Source organism: Narcine bancroftii, chromosome 3 (genome assembly GCF_036971445.1).
Source record: "Narcine bancroftii isolate sNarBan1 chromosome 3, sNarBan1.hap1, whole genome shotgun sequence".
Lineage (NCBI taxonomy): Eukaryota > Metazoa > Chordata > Chondrichthyes > Torpediniformes > Narcinidae > Narcine > Narcine bancroftii.
The window spans coordinates 183,809,349-183,827,222 of NC_091471.1; the positions used below are offsets into that span (position 1 = coordinate 183,809,349).

The 17,874-nt window shown below is 43.4% G+C and overlaps 1 protein-coding gene across 6 annotated transcripts in view; it reads right to left on the bottom strand.

Annotated features, from left to right (window-relative positions):
- arhgap24 (Rho GTPase activating protein 24) overlaps nt 1-17,874 on the bottom strand; it is a 573,751-nt gene that overhangs the window by 61,152 nt on the left and 494,725 nt on the right. For 5 of the 6 annotated variants that reach the window (XM_069926054.1, XM_069926056.1, XM_069926053.1 and 2 more), the window contains 2 exons: nt 16,067-16,189; nt 9,519-9,726 (listed from right to left, as the gene is read on the bottom strand). In XM_069926054.1, the coding sequence (XP_069782155.1) occupies nt 9,519-9,726; nt 16,067-16,189 (331 nt within the window). Of the gene's footprint in view, nt 1-9,518; nt 9,727-10,229; nt 10,630-16,066; nt 16,190-17,874 lie in introns of those variants that run through there. The other variant, XM_069926058.1, reaches the window with a different exon arrangement.

Genomic DNA, 17,874 nt, shown 5'->3' on the forward strand with positions numbered 1-17,874 from the left:
CCCGACGGCAAGCCTGTCACCACCAAGAGCAGACAATACAGCCCTGGGGACAGAGCCTTCATCAAAGCAGATGTCATATGGGATCATAGAACCCAGCACTATCTCCTGGAGGGCACAGGTGGTTGTTGTTAAGAATGGAGAGAAACATTCTATGGTAATCGACTACAGCGAGACAATAAACTGTTTCACCTAGCTGGATGCCTACCCACTCGCCCACATTGCTGACATGGTGAACAAGATTGCCCAGTTCCTGGTCTTCTCAATTATTGACCTCAAGTCAGCCTATCACCAACTCCCAATCCCTCCAAAGGACAGCCTGAACACTGCCTTCAAGACAGACGGTCACCTCTATCACTTCCTCTGAGTCCCTTTCTGGGTCTCTGTCTTCTAGAGGGAGATAGACTGAAAAGTGGATGACTATGGACTCAAGGCCACATTTCCTTACCTGGACAATGTTACCATTTGTGGCCAGCAGGATCTTAATGCTAACCTGGAGAAATTTCTCCAGACAGCTAAAAGCCGCAACCTACTTTATAACCATAAAAAGTGTGGGTTCAGTACTTCAAGGCTGGCCATCCTGGGTTGCATGGTGGAGAATGGCATCATTGGGTCCAATCCTGACCGCATGCACCCCCTGTTGGAACTCCCATTGATCCTGAAAAGGTACTTGGACTTCTTTTCATATTATGCCCAGTGGGCCCCGAATTGTGCAAATAAAGCCCGCCCCCTGATGAAATCTACCACCTTTCCCCTGTCGGTGGAAAGATGTGGTACACATCAAGGGCGACATCGCCAAGATAGCGATGCATGCTGTGGAGTAATCCATCCCCTTCCAGGTAGAGAGTGATGCATTCGACTTTGCCCTCTCTGCCAAGCTCAACCAGGTGGGCAGGCCAGTGGCTTTCTTTTCCCAAACCCTCCAGAGCCCTGAACTTCGGCACTCAGGCATTGAGAAGGAGGCCCAGGCCATAGTGGAAGCTGTGTGCCACTGGAGAGACTATCTGACCTGAAAACTGTTTACCCTTCTGACTGACCAATGAACAGTTGCCTTTACGTTCAATAACAAACGGCAGGAAAAATTAAGAACAACAAGATCCTGAGGTGGAGAATTGAGCTCTCCACCTACAACCACGAGATCCTGGTCAATGAGCCTCCCAATGCCCTGTCCCTGGGGACATGTGGCAATGTGCAGGTGGACCACCTCCAAGCCCTCCACAACAACTTCTGCCATTCCAGAGTGACCAGGCTCTACCACTTTGTTGGAGCCCGTAACATCTCCTACTCAGTTAAGGATATCAAGGAGCTGACCCAGAGCTGCCCAATCTGTGCCGAGCACAAACCCCAATTCTATTGACTGGAAAAAACCTAATTCATCAAAGCCACCTGCCCCTTTGAGCGGCTGAGTATGGACTTCAAGGACCCCTCTCATCCTCCATCAGGAACGTATACTTCCTGAATATCACTGACAAATACTCCTGCTTCCCCTCTGCTTAGACGTGGCCATGGCCATAGTCATAAACGCACTTCATAACATATTTGCTCTGTTAGGATACCCCTGCTATATCCATAGTGACCAGGGATCCTTGTTTATAAGTGAGGAGCTGCACCATTACTAGCTGGCCAAGGACATAGCCATGAGCAGGACCATGGGTTATATCCCCCGGGGGAACGCCAGATAGAAAGGGAGAACACCACCATCTGGATTGCAATCCTCATAGCCCTCAAGTCCAAAGAACTACCCATTTCTTCGTGGCAAGACATCCTCTCTGAGGTGCTCTATGTCCCTCCTCTGAACCACTACTAATGTGACAGTGCATGAAAAGCTCTTTTCTTTCCCCAGGAAGTCAGTGCCACACTGCCATCCTGGCTGACAACCCCGGCCCCATACTGCTCTGGAAGCATATCAGATGCCACAAGACTAACCTCTGGTCAAGAAGGTCCAGCTCCTCCAAGCAAACTCACAATACACTTACGTGGAATATCAGGATGGGTGGCGGGACACTTTCCATCCGAGACCCGGCACATGCAGGGGATGCCTTGACCAACCATGGTAACCCTGGCCAACTGACCCCACTAATTGTATCCGACACAGCTCCCCAACCCCAGACCAAGCCACCCCATGGTCCTACTAACACCCCTCAGCCATCGGAGGCACAGCCTGTTGCACAAGACACCTCCCAGGAACCAGCTGCTGAACCACAGGAAACCTTACATTGGTCGCAATGACAGACGAGACCACTGGACAGTCTGAACCTGTAGGGAACATTGACTCACTTCACCCCCCGGACTTTGTTTCAAATGAAGAGGTGAATGTGGTGCAACCACTGTATTGTTTGTATTGTATGTACTGTATGAGATGGCCCGCTCCCTGAACCTTTGACTCCTCCCTCCCATATAAAGGCTGTTAAGGCCAAACCTCTCCATCAGAACCTGGCCAGCAACATGTGAGATATGTTGATGTCTTGAGGTGAAAAAAGCCTATTTAATCACAACTCTGTCTAATGTGGTTGATCGATAGCTCTACATAGCATTAATAATTCAGCCAATAAAGAGAGGCAGGAGGGATTCAGCGACATCCATGGAAAAAAATTGTATAGTCAACAATTCGGGTTGGGAGCCTCTGTTGGCACCTGTCAGTCCTTGGCCTCAGCTCTTGCCAGGATAAAGCTGGCCATAAACCTGATCTAGGTTCCATAGATCCCCTGCCTCATGACTTTCTAAATGTCTACCATGGGGAACTTTGTCAAATTCCTTATTGAAATCTATATACACCATATCTACCACCCTACCTTCAATTTCTCTAATTACTTCCTCAAAAAACTCAATTCAGCTCGTGAGGCATGACCCTCCCTTCCCAAAGCCATGCTGACTATTCCTGAGAAGAAGATGCTTCTAATGCTTGTAAATCCTGTCCCTAAGAATCCTGTCCAACGGTTTGCTCTCCACTAACATAAGATTCATTGCTCTATCATTCCCAGGATATTCCCTATTATCTTTTTGTAAAAAAGGGGACGACATTTGCCATTCTCCTATCTTCCGGTACCTCCCATTTAGCCAGGTGGGATGCAAAGATCATTTCCAAAGCCCCATCAATCTTTTCCTTGCTTCCTGTAGTTATCTAGGGTATATCTCATCTGGTCCTGGACACTTATCACTCCTAATGTTTTTAAGAAGATCCAGCACTTCCTCTTTCTTAACCTCAACATGCTCAAGCACAAAACATTGTTCTATACTGACCTCACGTTGACCACGTTCCCTCTCTCTGATGAACATTGAAGCAAAGTATTAATTTAGGACCACACCTACCCTCTCTGCCTCCAATCATGTTGCCTCCTTCGTCCTCAAGCAGCCATACCTTCACTCTCATCATCCTTTTTCTCTTCACGAACACATATAATGACTTAAGGTTTTCCTTAATCCTACTTGGTAAGGCATTCTTGTGCCTTTCTAGATCTGCAAAGTCCTTTTTTAAGTTAATTTCTGGCTATAATACAATTCTCATGATCCCTTCCTGTGTTTGGCTTCTGAATCTTATGTATGGTTCCTTCTTCCTCTGAACCAGCTGTCTCACCTCATTTGCAAACCATGATTCCCTTATCCTACCATAGTTTCCCTGACTCAGTGGGACAAAACCTATCCAGAACCTTGTGCACGGAGTCCCTCATCACCCTCCACATTACTTCTGTGTTTTACCTTGAGAAAATCAGTTCCAAATGTACTCTCCCTAGTTCATGGCTCATCCCATAATAATTAACCCTTCCTCAATGACCTTTTGGTCTATTCTTATCCTTGAAGGTCAGGGGGTTGGTCACTGTCACTGAAATGCTACCCCACTGAGAGATCTGTCACTTGACCAGGTTATTACCCAGTACTAGATTCAAAACGGCCTCTCCTCTAGTCAGCTGATCCACATATTCCGACACACCTGAAAAATTCAGCCCCATCTATCCCTCTTACAATAAAGACATACCAGTCAATATCAGACATATCCCTTAACAACAATCCTGTTATTTCTGCACCACTCCAAAAGCTTCCCACTTATCTGCTCCTTAGTGTCCCCAAGACTATTTGGGGGCCTGCAGATTGGTCCCTTCCTGTTTCTGACTTCCATCCACCCTAACTTAGTAGACAATGCCTCCACAATATCCTCCCTTTCTGCAGCTGTGATGCTATCCCTGATTAGTAATGCTACTCACCACCTCTTTTACCACACCCCCCTATCCTATAACTTTTAAAACACCTCAAACTCAGTATCTGCATCACCCAAACTTGTACTTGTGCCAGCGAGTCTCTGGAATGGCAACAACATCATTAGTCTATGTACTGATCCATGCTCTAAGCTCATCTTCCTTATTTCTAATAGTTCTTGGATTCAAATAAACACATTACAACCTCTCCAACTGAGTACATTTATGGTCCCTCCATTGCCTGTCTTTTGTCATACGTTGACTGCACGCTGCTACCTTGCTCTACACTACTAGGTGTGATTGCGTCCCTGTAACTCCTAGTTGTGAACCCCTCATGCGCCCAAATGATCCAAACTCCAGCTCCAATTCCCTGACAAGGTTTGTAAGGAACTACATTTGGATGCACTTCTCACAAATCTCTCACTGCTGCAGTTAGAGGTTCCACCTGCTTCAAAAGGGCATCAATCATCCCAGTGCCCAAAAAGAGCAGAGTGAGCATTTTATGGCATTTTAAAATATTAAAATACAAAATACGTGGAAAGTAGGCTAATTTTTTTTTTAAAAAGCATATAATATTTTTATCTTCATTTTCTACCTGGTAACACACCTTCAATTAGACCTAATAGTCTGGATTACTTAATAGACCATAAGACAGGAGCAGAAATAGGCTATTCAGCCCATCGAGTCTGCCTGCAATTTAATCATAAGCTGATCCATTTTCCTACTCACCCCCATTACCTTGCCTTCTCCCCATAACCGCTGATGCACCTATCAATCTCTGCCTTAAATACACCCAATGACGTGGCCTCCACAACTGCCTGTGGCAACAAATTCCACAGATTCACAACCCTTTCGCTAAAGAAATTCTTCTGCATCTCTGCTCTAAGCGGACACCTTCAATCCTGAAGTTGTGGAAACAAGCACAGAGCAACTCAATTAGACCAAAACAATCTGGTCTCCAACTGCATTTCAGTTTGCAAACAATATTTCCCAATCTCACCCAGTTCAGATAAGATGCCTTAGATGTACTTTAATCACACAGATCAAATATTAATGATCAAATAATGGATCACCACTTGATGTGTCGTGGTGTTAGTGGCCATGGCAACCCATTTTTCAGTTTGAGCATTAAATCTCCTTGAAGTGAAACATTAATGTGTGCCAATGTTGTGATTGTAGTAAAAATGCACAAAAAAAAACACATTTCAGGCCTTGCAAAAGTGCTCAGGCTGGAAAGGTCGGTCACATATCTTTACCTCCCTATGAATGGTGTGAGACCTGCTGAGCATCTCTCTATTTTCAATTAAATCTCTGATTAGCATTTCAATTATGTGTTGCTCATGTGGTTCACAACAAAATAGTTTCATTTATTAATGTAATGTAATTAATCAGATTTCAGTTGAATATATTATACTTTAATCTCAAATCTATTTTCTGCCGGCAGTCTTGATGTTCTCCGTTGAGTTGTTGATCTTGCTGACAATATTCTCATCTACCACTGGGCTCCTCCGCACATTTACATTGTTTGCCTCCTGGTGTCCTCCCTCATTTCCTTTCTCTTAATTTCTATTCATTTTTAAATTAGATTGATATATTGTATATTCAAACCCTTCTGTGCCTTAAAGCTAATGCTTTAATTTTACCTAATGCAGGCAACAATGCTTGCCTTTGCAAATTCTGCAGCCATATTCATTTGGTGAAGGTCAGTTTTAAAAATAATCATCTAGATTCTGGCCTTAAGAAAGTTGAATGCTGTGGAATAATTTAGAGCCCCTGGAAACTTTCAGAAAACTCTTCATAGTATTTAAGATGGCTTGTGAATGATTAACAATAAGATGGATAAGAAGGGGGTGAAACACAAAAGTCTGCAGACACTATATTTGTAGTAAAAGCACATATGCTGGAGGAACTCAGCCAGTCTTGCAGCGTCCATGATATACAGGTACCTGTCTCTCATAACTTTGTGGTACACCACTGGCCTACTGCAGGGGGCAACCTCTGTACCAGCAGGAGTGTAAGGGGACAAGACAACACCTGACAGTCAATCAGTCGGCCTGAAGAGATCAAGCCCCACCCGGTCGGGTGTCAATCACCCTCCGGGATATAAGCCTCACTCAGAGTTGTTGCAGCCACAGCCAGTCTGGCTCTGTGGAAGTCTTTGTGGATTAAAGCCTGTTGTACAGTCTTTATCTTTGAGTGTGTCTGATTCTGGCTAACAGTGCTCCACAAACTTGAGGAAGGCTTCAGGCCCGAAATGTCGGTAATATATCTTTACCTCCTATTGATGCTGTGAGACTGGCTGAGTTCCTCCAGCATTTCTGTGTTTTTACTATAGTTAAGAAGAGAAACAGCAATCTCAAACTGAATAGTCTTCATCTCATCCTGTCTGTTTAAATGGTTCTGAAATTTTCTTCATGCATTTCTATATTAGATGCTTTAATGAGGCATGGAGATTAGTAGATGCTTAAAGGAGAGATGATTGAATACTTTGCCCAGTGATTAAAAATATTAATAGCCCAGAAAGCATTCAGGTCTGGTCTAATGGAAAGTTAGCACCATCTTTTCATTTACAGTCTCCTAAAGTGGCATGGTTCGCATAGTAGTTAACACAACATTATTACAGCGCTATTTGGAAGGCATCTGTGCGTTCTCCCAGTGTCTGCATGGGTTTCCTCCGTGTGCTCCAGTTTCCTTCCACCCTTCAAAAATGTACAGGGGTTGTGTTAATTGGTGCATGGGGGAGGTGGGGAATGGTGGTCACAGGTCCGTGGACCAGGAGGGCCTGTATGTCTAAATTTAGAACTACAAGTGAAACATTTTGTTCACTACAATGTTTATGAGTTTAGGAAGGTCTCTCAAGTAATTATGAGTCATTCAGCTTGCAGTAAGCATGTTTAGCAAAATATTAAAATACAACATATGTGGAAAGTAGCAAATAATTTAAAAAAAAATCATATTATATTTTTATCTTCAATCTTTCATATCATTAAATTATGTGGCATGAATAATGTGCTGATAAAGCAACCATCCAAAATTAAAATTAAAATTATCTACTTTATGCATCTTAATAACTATGAAATGCTGGCAAAAAAAATCAATATATGAGACTTGTCTGGTGAACAGAAATCACCGGATCATGAGGCAGTGGATAGAGTTCAGTTAGGCACTGATAGAATAAGTCTCAAGCAACCAAAAAATACACTTATCCGGCATTTACCAAACTCCATAGGTGCCCAGATACCAGGGGGTTTACTGTACAAAAGAAACACAATGCAAATTTGTATCCAAGATTTGGGCCATGAAGAGATTAAATGTCCATAACACTTGGATTTCGACAAGTCTCACAGTCTCAGTAGAAGGATTTTGGAAAGAGAATGTGCCAACTGCAAGGACTGTTGGATAGTCCCAGATCATGGACCAAATAGAGACCAAAGATCATTACCAGCATTAGTATCAGTAATCAGAGGCCAGTAGAGCCTCAAACAATGATAAAACTGGGATTGTTTTTAGTCAGTGAGGGAAGGATCAATTATCGAGTGACTGGGATCTCAGGGGCGAGGGATTAGAGGCTGAGGTAGTTCAGGCACTATCTAGTTGGGATACAGCATGCTTTCTTGGGGGATGAGATGTGAGATGAACCTTGAGGGAATGGTCAGTTTGTGATTTAGAGGCTGAGAGTTCAGAGGGACCAGCGTCAGGACTGGAGGGACTGACTAGGAGCCGCAGCCAGAGAGAGTGACTGGAAGTTGGGAAGTGAACCAAGGGGATGGACAACAGTCTCGTAAAACATGATAAAAGCTGAGAGGAACCTATTTCCTCTATTACAATAACACAGAATATGTTTAGTGCAGATTAAGACACAAAAGTCTGCAGACACCATAATTGAAGTAAAACACAATGCCGAGAAACTCAGCAGGCCAAACAGTGTACTTTATCTTCTTTGGCTTGGCTTCGCGGACGAAGATTTATGGAGGGGGTAAAAAGTCCACGTCAGCTGCAGGCTCGTTTGTGGCTGACAAGTCCGATGCGGGACAGGCAGACACGGTTGCAGCGGTTGCAGGGGAAAATTGGTTGGTTGGGGTTGGGTGTTGGGTTTTTCCTCCTTTGCCTTTTGTCAGTGAGGTGGGCTCTGCGGTCTTCTTCAAAGGAGGTTGCTGCCCGCCAAACTGTGAGGCGCCAAGATGCACGGTTTGAGGCGTTATCAGCCCACTGGCGGTGGTCAATGTGGCAGGCACCAAGAGATTTCTTTAGGCAGTCCTTGTACCTTTTCTTTGGTGCACCTCTGTCACGGTGGCCAGTGGAGAGCTCGTCATATAACACGATCTTGGGAAGGCGATGGTCCTCCATTCTGGAGACGTGACCCATCCAGCGCAGCTGGATCTTCAGCAGCATGGACTCGATGCTGTCGACCTCTGCCATCTCGAGTACTTCGACGTTATGGATGAAAGCGCTCCAATGGATGTTGAGGATGGAGCGGAGACAACGCTGGTGGAAGCGTTCTAGGAGCCGTAGGTGGTGCCGGTAGAGGACCCATGATTCGGAGCCGAACAGGAGTGTGGGTATGACAACGGCTCTGTATACGCTTATCTTTGTGAGGTTTTTCAGTTGGTTGTTTTTCCAGACATAAAAATGCATGTTTGACCAACTGAGTTTCTCTAGCATTGTGTTTTTACTTGTATATTTAGTGACTTTGACCAGAGCCATGCTGGTTCAGTAAAGGGCAGAAAGCTCACTGAAGTGTTCTACTAATCAGTTAGATGGGACTGAATTTTGGAGACTATGCTATATCTATTTACTTATATATCCACACCACCCAGGCCATGCCCTCTTCACACTGCTACCTTCAGGAAGGAGGTACAGGGGCCTGAAGGCAAGCAGCCAGTGGCACAAGGACAGCTTCTCCCCTCCGTCATCAGATTTCTGAATGGACAATGAACCAGACACTACCTCACTTTCTCTTATTTTTTAATTTATTTATTTTAAAATGTAATTTATAGCAATATTTTCACTGTGATGTTTTCTCAAAACAATGAATTTTGTGACATTCATATCAATAAATACTGATTTTGATTCTTATTCTTGTATATGAATTATCTCCTTGTCTGGCTTGGCATGTTATGGCAATTTAATTTAAACTAATGTAATTGGTGAATCTCATATATCGATGTGGCTTAGCGAGAATGAATTTTGGAGCATCTGTACACTGTTTATAACAATATAATTTCATCATGTTTCATGACTTTGAGGAGTAAAAGGAAGCTGAAGAATAACCAGCAATCAAAAAAAAACCAATAAATACCGGAACTATAAACGGAATGTCAGAACCTTTACCTGTCAAACAATGGCTTCTCGCCACAGTCGAATGCCTCCTGTAATTCCTTGACTAGATTCGCCTGACCAGGCAGCCGGAAAAGACCCTCCTCCTTCAGCCCTCTTTGACGGATGAAGTCTGCACATTGCTCCACAAGCGTCGGGGCCATGTGCATTCCATAGCGCCGTTCATACCGGACAGTGTCCTCAAGCCGCTGCCCAAAGATACCTTTCAATCACAAATACAATGAGAATACTTGCTAGGTTCGTAACAGTTGCAGTTCACTCCTGATGACTTGTGCTCACTGGGAAACATAATCACAATGTTTAAATCACTAGTTAAATGATCAGGAAGTACCAGGCCATCAAAATTAATCTCCATCTCAAGACATTGCTTCAATTTTCTTAATGGTAAAATCTTCATCAAAGTTTGTATCCACGTGATGCAATTGGCCTTGCACATGGTAAATCACTGACAATCTGCAAAGTTAATTGTTGATCCCAATTAAGTTCACCATTCGTCTTCTTGTAAACCTACCTGTCAGGTGACTAGAACTAAAGAGGAAAACAATTTTAAATGAATGATCATCTCTTCATACAGCACAAAGAACTTTACATCTATGCAAGCTTTGAACCCCAGCTGATATGATACAAGCAAGCAGACAGACTGACTCACTGTTTTTTAGCAGCTGCTGACATTAGAAATGTGGCTCACAAGCCAGTAAAACATACCTTTTCTGAAGCTAAAGCATCGTTTAATTTTCCTGTAAGTAGTTTTTGGAAGGAACGTAGGATATGACAAAGCACTGGTTGTACAAAATATGATATTCTTATTCTCAGGCATTGCCAAGTGTATCGCACACGTTGTCCACATGGGCTATTCTTCAAACTGGAAGTCACATTATTATCAAGCTCAAAAGACGAAGAAACCGAAATGTTGATAGTTCACAAACAATTAGTCATCAAAGACAAGCATGAAAATCCCATCAGTGCGCTCATGGCAATGCCAGACGTCTTTGGGAGAGACGGTTCTATGAGAAAGTGCTCCAGCTCTGCAGTCTGTCCACTTTACTTGCTGCCTCCAGCAGTGACACTGAGGCAGAAAATATTTGGTCAAAAGAAGAACTGACTTTCAGTTGACTTGCTGCCACAGTCACATGCGGGTAGCTTTCCTACAGTCAGTTAATGATCTCTTTGGCATTCTTTGATACTGCCAATCCACTAAGCCATAAGGGAGAGGGAAGCTGGGAGGAGAGGGGGAGGGGGAGAGGGAGGAAAGGAGGGAGAGTGGAAGGGAAAGAGTGAGGGAGAGAGGGAAGGGAGAGGGGGAGCAGAAAGGGGAGGGGAAGGTGAGGGAGAAGTGGAAGAGAGAACACAAAAGCATATGCTATCTATCCCCTTAAATGCCTCCTTTTATTTAATATTAGTTCAGCAGACCCTCTGCTCTGCAGTCATTGGTCAAGCACACAGACCCTTCTGTCAAGAGAATCTAATCAGGGAGAGTATCTTATGAGCAAACATCCATGTAAACAATTATATTGTCTGTTCTTTCATCTCCATTAACTTCTTTCTTGTACAGACATTCAGCAGCCAGTTTAAGGCTTCCCCTGCTCTCTTAGCTACCAGCCAGCAAACAATTATGTAATCTTGTGTGGGTAAATTATTAATAGAGAAGCATGATCTGTAATTGGAGCTGACATTCTTTGTATGTTAAGTTGGCCTGTGGTGAGAGTAATTGCTCAGGATAGAAGCAATGTTTCCTTAGCACTTTTGTAAGGTGCAGGCTGCTACCTGGTCCTCTCCAGATGGTCTGATGGCCAATTGCCGATCATTATGGCAGGCAGCTTCCTTTACAATTACGATTACCCTTTGCTGATAAAGGGTTGGGCAGTGCAGGCTCCTGAGCCAGAAGGACATGTATCTCAAAGTTAAATTAAATTACACTCAAGTTAGTTTGTGTGGTGCGCTGTTAGACAGAATCAGACACACACATGGTAAAGACTGACCAACAGGCCTTAATCCACAAAAACCTCCAGAGCCAGACTGACTGTGGCTGCAGCAACTCAGTGTGAGGCCTCGGGAGGCCGGCACAGGCTTCTATTCTGGAGGGTGATTGACACCCAACCGGGTGGGGCTTGATCCATTCAGGCGGACTAATTGGCAGCCGGCCAGGTGTTGTCCTGTCCCCTTACACTTCTGCAGGTATAAATGTTGCCCCCTGCAGTAGGCCGGTGGTGTACCACCACAGTTTGATCCCCTAATTTCAAGCATAGGATCTTCAATTAGAATTAGAATCAGAATCAGGTTTATTGTCGTGTATATGCTTCACAATATTTGTTGTAAAAACACAGAAATGCTGGAGGAACTCAGCAGGTCTCTCAGTGTCCATAGGAGGTAAAGGTATATATATATATATATATATATATATAGAGTTGATGTTTCAGGCCTGAATCCTTTTTCAAGGACTTTTGTGTTTTGTGTTTTACTGTTCATGAAATTTGTCATTCTGCAGCATCATGGTGCATTACAGGTGCAAACTTACTATAAATTACATTCCCATAAATAAATTAATTTTTTTAAATCGTGCAAAAGAATAGAAAAATGAAGTAGTGTTCTGTGGTTCATTGTCCATTCAGAAATCTGACGGCGGAGGGAAAGAAGCTGTTTTGGGCTTTTGTCTTCAGGGAGCTGTACCTCCTTCCCGAATGAAGCTAAGAAGGCAAGGCCTGAGTGGTGAAGTTCCTTGATGATAGAGGCTGCTCTCCTGAGATACTATCTCTTAAAGATGTCCTTAATGGAGTGAATACTAATGTCCATGATGGTACTGGCTGAACTAAGTCGCCTTTTCCTGTCCTGTGCATTGGCACCTCCATACCAGACAGTGATGCAACCAATCAGAATGCCCTCCACGATACACCTCTTGAAATTTGGAAGTCTTTGGTGATAAACCAAATCTTCTCAAGCCTTCTTCGTGATTATATTGACATGAAGGCCCCAGGATAAATCTTCAGAGAAGTTGACACCCTGGAATTCAAAGTTCTTTACCCTCTCCACTGCTAGCCCCTTGATGAGAACTGGTTTGTGTTCTCCTGGCTTCCTCTTCCTGCAGTTCACAATCAGTTCCTTATCTTGAATTTCTACATCATTTACAGTAGTGACTTTTCCTAATGTTGAGTATAAGGTTGTTCTGGTAACACCATTTAATTAACTGCATTCACTATACTTGAAGCGAAGTTGGTCCTCTTTGCAACACAAAAAGCAGGCAGCGAATCTCAGTGTAAAGCATTGCTTTAGCACTGCTTGAAGCTACAACCTGGCTTCCAACCTGCATGCTCTATGTAAACTTTGCAGATCAAACACAATCTAACTCATGGAAATTGGGGAAAAAAAACAACTGCAGATGCTGGAGTCCTGAAACAAAAACAGAATGATGTGTTGGTGCTCAGCGGGTCAGGCACCATCTCTTTTGAGTCTCTGAACCTTTGTCAGATCTTTGTCAGCAGTTTTGATGGTGGTCTCAGCTCTCATATTGAAAAGTAAGAGTTCAACAAGAAATCCTGCAGATGATGGGATCAAGTGCAATAGACAAAGGTGCTGGAGAAGCTCAGCAGATCACATAGCATCCATCGATTGATGGAATTCAATCTGGATAGACATAAAGTGATGCAGTTTGGAAGGTTGAACTTGATGGCAGAATACATGGTTACTTCCAGGATTCTTAACAGTGTAGAGGAACAGAGGGACCTTGGGGTCCAAATTCATGGATCCCTCGATGTTGCCGTGTAGATTGATAGGGTAGCTGAAAAGGTTTATGGTGTGCTGGGCTTCATTGGTTGGGGGGATTGAGTTCAAAAGTCAAGGTAATCTTGCAACTCTATAAAACTCTGGTTATACCATGCTTGGAAGACCGTGTTCACCTCATTATAAAGATGTAGAAGCTTTGGAGAGGATGCAGAAGAGACTTAACGTGATGTTGCCTGGATTGAAAAATATGTCTACTGAGGCAAAGTTAACAGACTTAGGGCTTTTCTCTTTGGAGCAAAGAAGGATGAGAGACAACTTAATAAAGGTCAACAAGATTATGAGGTAGGGTGGACATCCAGCACACTTTAACTGTGACAACAGTAGGAAATACCAGAGGGGATCTGTATAAGGTGAGGGGATGAAAGTTTAGGGAAGACATCAGGGGTAGGGTTTTTTACATAGAGAGTAGTGGGTGCCTGGAATGCATTGCCCAGGTGATGGTGGAAGCTGGTAGAATGGGGACATATAATAGATTCTTAGATAGGCACATGAATGCAGCAAAAAGTTATAGATGTGAGGTAGGGAAGGATCAGATTGGTGAGGTGTAGCACGAATAAAATCTCTCACGACTGGAAGGAGAACAAACACTTTTATTAGCTTATAACTATGGGTAAGGTCTCACAGTCGTCTTCAGAAGGGTTCTGGGTTTAGGCGGGAAACCAGGGTTATATGTGAGCAGATGGGGTGGAGCCAGCCATCAGCACAACACACTACCAGTGAATCCCAGTTCACTGCAATAGGTCGTCACAACATCGTGGGACAAAGGGCCTGTACTGTGCTGTATTGTTCTAAGTAATACAGTATTGTTCATTTTAAACAGCATTTCCGACAGCACCGACATTTTTTTTAATGAGAGTGAAAAGTCACGAAGCATTTCACTGAATGTAAAATGGCAGTTGTGAAAAGTACAGAAATGCAAGGCTCTTACTTTTCAATACACAGACATGCTGGAGAAACTCAGCAGGTGACGCAGCATCCGCAGGATATAAAGGGTAACAAATGTTTCAGGCCTGGATTCTTCATCAGGTATAACAATTGGTTCAGGCCTGAAACATTTGTTACCCTTTACATCTAGTGAAACACTGCATTCTAGCCAGCTCAAGTTCAAAAAAAAGGCAATTTTACCTAATAGGCAGATCCCACGGTGCCTTTATGCCTAGCTGAATTGGGAGCCGGCTTCCAGAGCTGAAGGAGGAGGGGCGAGTGGAACAGTAGAACAATTGCAAGAGCTTTGCAAGTTCGGGGAGGGTGGCAAGGAGTGGGGAACACTTATTTTTAACGGGAGTCAATAAAGGAGAGATGAAATCATATGGAGGAGGGGGTTACCTAAAATCAGAAAAATCTATTCAACCCGTTAGGGTTTAGGCTGTTCAGGTGCAAAATGATGTTGTTTCTCAAGTTTCTGTTTGACCTCACCCTGACAATGCCAAGAACAGACATGTTATTGTAAGAAACGTTAGGAGTTTTGAAATGGTTGGGGTGAGGAGAAGAGAAGTAAGGTCGATGGCTACAGGGACCTGGTTTAGTCCAATGGAGTGTAGATGTTTGGCAAATTGGTCACTCAATCTGTGTTTGGTCTCATGATTGTAAAGGAGGCCACACAGAGTACACCAAAAGCAGTAGATTAGACTGGATGATATACATGTAAAGATCTGCCTCACCTGGAGGGTCTGGGTGTGGCCCTGGATGGAGGAGATGTGGGGATGTAGGGACATTGGGGCCCTGGATGGAGGCAAGGGGAGAGATGTAGGGACAAGTTTTTCACTTCCTGCATTTACAGCTGGATGTGCCTAAAACTGTGTGTGTGTGTTTGTGGGGGGGGGGGGGGGTGCAATTTGGGAGGGGAGGAAGAGCAGACTAAGGAATCTTGGATAGACATTATTGCTGTGACAAATGGATTGGGTGAAGAACAGAAGACATGGCTGGTAGTAGGATCGTGCTGAAGTGTCAGAGTGTAATGTGTCAGACAGGAAGACTGGTGGGATGGAAAGTGTCATTGTTCTGAATTGGGGGAGATGGGATAAGGACACAAATATAAGAAAAGGAGGAGATAAAGGTGCAGGTTTTATCAATATCGGAAAAGGGGAATCCACATTTATTAAGTGAAAAGGATATTCTAGATGGCCTGCAGCGGAAGGATTCATCCTGCGAACAAATGTTACAAAGAAATTGTGAGAAAGGCATGCCATGCTTACACAGGACAGGATGAGAAAAAGTGTAATGTAGGTAGTTATGAGAGTCAATGAGTTTGTAGTAGATATTAAGGGTTAGTTTATCCCCTGAGATTGAGAGACAGAGTGGTCAGCAAAGGAAGTCCAGATAAATTTAAGGACCAGGTAGAAGTTGGAGATGAATTTCTTAAAATTGTTCCCCATTGGTACAAGAGTTACTACCAATGCAGTCGTTGATGTAGTGGACAAAGAGCTGGGGAGTGGAACCTGAGTGAGATTGAAACAGAGATTGTTCCGGATAGCTGACAAATATGTTCCCCTGGCAACACCCTGAATCTGGAGGAAATGGGAGGAGTTCAGGGAGAAGATGATCAGGGTGCAGACAAATGGAGTTCACTTGATCCCAAGGATCCAGAGTTGATGATTCACTTCTTGTCAAGCATGATACATGATGAATGGCAGAGAAGACTTGATGGGCCAATATCCTATATCTTATGGTCTCATGCATCGCAAGTAAAACTGGGAGGAGGAGGAGAAAAAAGTTTGGTCAGAAATAATTATCAGGAAAGAAACAGTCACAAAACCGCAGCTTACCTCCACCAAATGGAGCCCAGATGACTCTGCGGATAGTCTTCACCCAGTCCTCCATGTCATTCTGTGCACTAGCCATGAGGAGGTATGTTTCATGATTGGTGGTCATCCGATCACGATCTCCACCTTGAAGACAAAGGGTAGTCAGAGGTATTGGAAAGGAATTCCTTCGAGTAATTTGTTTGGCCTTTCTCAACTCCATTTTGGTTTTTTTATACTTTTGGTTTTCTTCGGTTGGCCTTCTGCTACCTGTGCATAGACTGTTAATTAATGCACAGATGAAGCACTCGCTCGTGGCATCAGGACAATGCAAAACATGCGATTGCAATTACAAAGGAGAGCATAAGTCCTTCTGCCAGTTACTCATGAGTAACATACTGCATCCATTTAACATCTTGCCAAGAGTGCTGAAATAAAGATAAATATCCCCATGCCTGAGTTGAAAGTCAGGATTATAAATTGTGATCACAACTGTTTTCCAAATACCCAAATTTACCAACAACCCCTATACATTTTGAAGGGTGGGAGGAAATCAGACCAACTGGAGGAAACACGCAGACACGGGGAGAAGGTACAAACTCCTCACAGACAGCGCCAGATTCAAAACCAAACCACTGGAACTGTAATGGCTTTATGCTAACCATTAGACTAACCATGCCGCCTACTTCTTCTTGAAATCCTGTCATGTTACCCCAGGTCTTCAGAACTTTAACTTTGACAGTGAGTATTTTGAACCTTCTCAGATAATGGAGCACCAAAACCATTTACAATGATCCTGATTATGGTTAGCATGCTTGCCAAAAAAGTATTCATCCAAAATCATTACCTATCTTCATTCTTGGCCACATTACCAAATTAGTGGCTACTATTGTCAGATACTGGAAACCTTAAACATTGCTCATGTTTTTAAACACTCTTATATGCTTGAGAAATAGAAGAAAATTAATTCAACATGTAATTGGACATGATGGGGAAAATTCTTGACTTTACACACTCTTGTATCTTGGGTGATAGTCAGACTTGATGTGACTGGCACTTAAATAGACAAGGAAAAAAACTTAATACAGACTAGTGGGATTAGTCCAGATGGGCAAATTGTCAACATAATAGTAAGGATCGCAGCATTGTTCCCCATGGCATACAGGCCACAGGACATCAACAGCACTCCACTGTCACCCTCGACCTCCTATTACCAAGACAATTCTGGATACAATTTGTGAAATTGCCTTGAATCCCAAAGTTTCTACCCTTTTGGACCAGATCCTCACAAAGGACTTTGTCGCAGACCTTACTGAAATCCCTGGAAACCACACTTTCCCAAGTGGCCATCTTGTCCTGGATATACTTGTAAAATGCTTTGGAATTCTTCCAACAACTGTTCTTCCAACAGTTGTGTGTCAATCTTCCTCTTTGCTCTCCTAATTTCTTCTTTTTGAATTCCTCCTCCAATTTCGATACTTTGGAAGGTTCTCCTGTTTGTCACAGCTATTGAGGTTTGGTAACAACATCTTCTCCTCACTGACAATCAACACAGGCGTTCCTCAGGTATGTGTACTTAGCCCACTGCTCTATTCTCTCTACACCCATGATTACATGGCAAAGCACAATTCAAATACCTCCTATAAAATGCTCATGATACTACAGTTGTTGGCAAAATCACAGGTAGTGAGGAGGATTGAGAGAGATCAACGAGTTGAGTGATGTCAAAACAACAATCTTACACTCAACATTATCAAAACTAAGGAATTGATTGTGAACTTCAGGAAAGGGAAATCAGACTCAAACCAGTCCTCACCAAGGGGTTCAGCAGG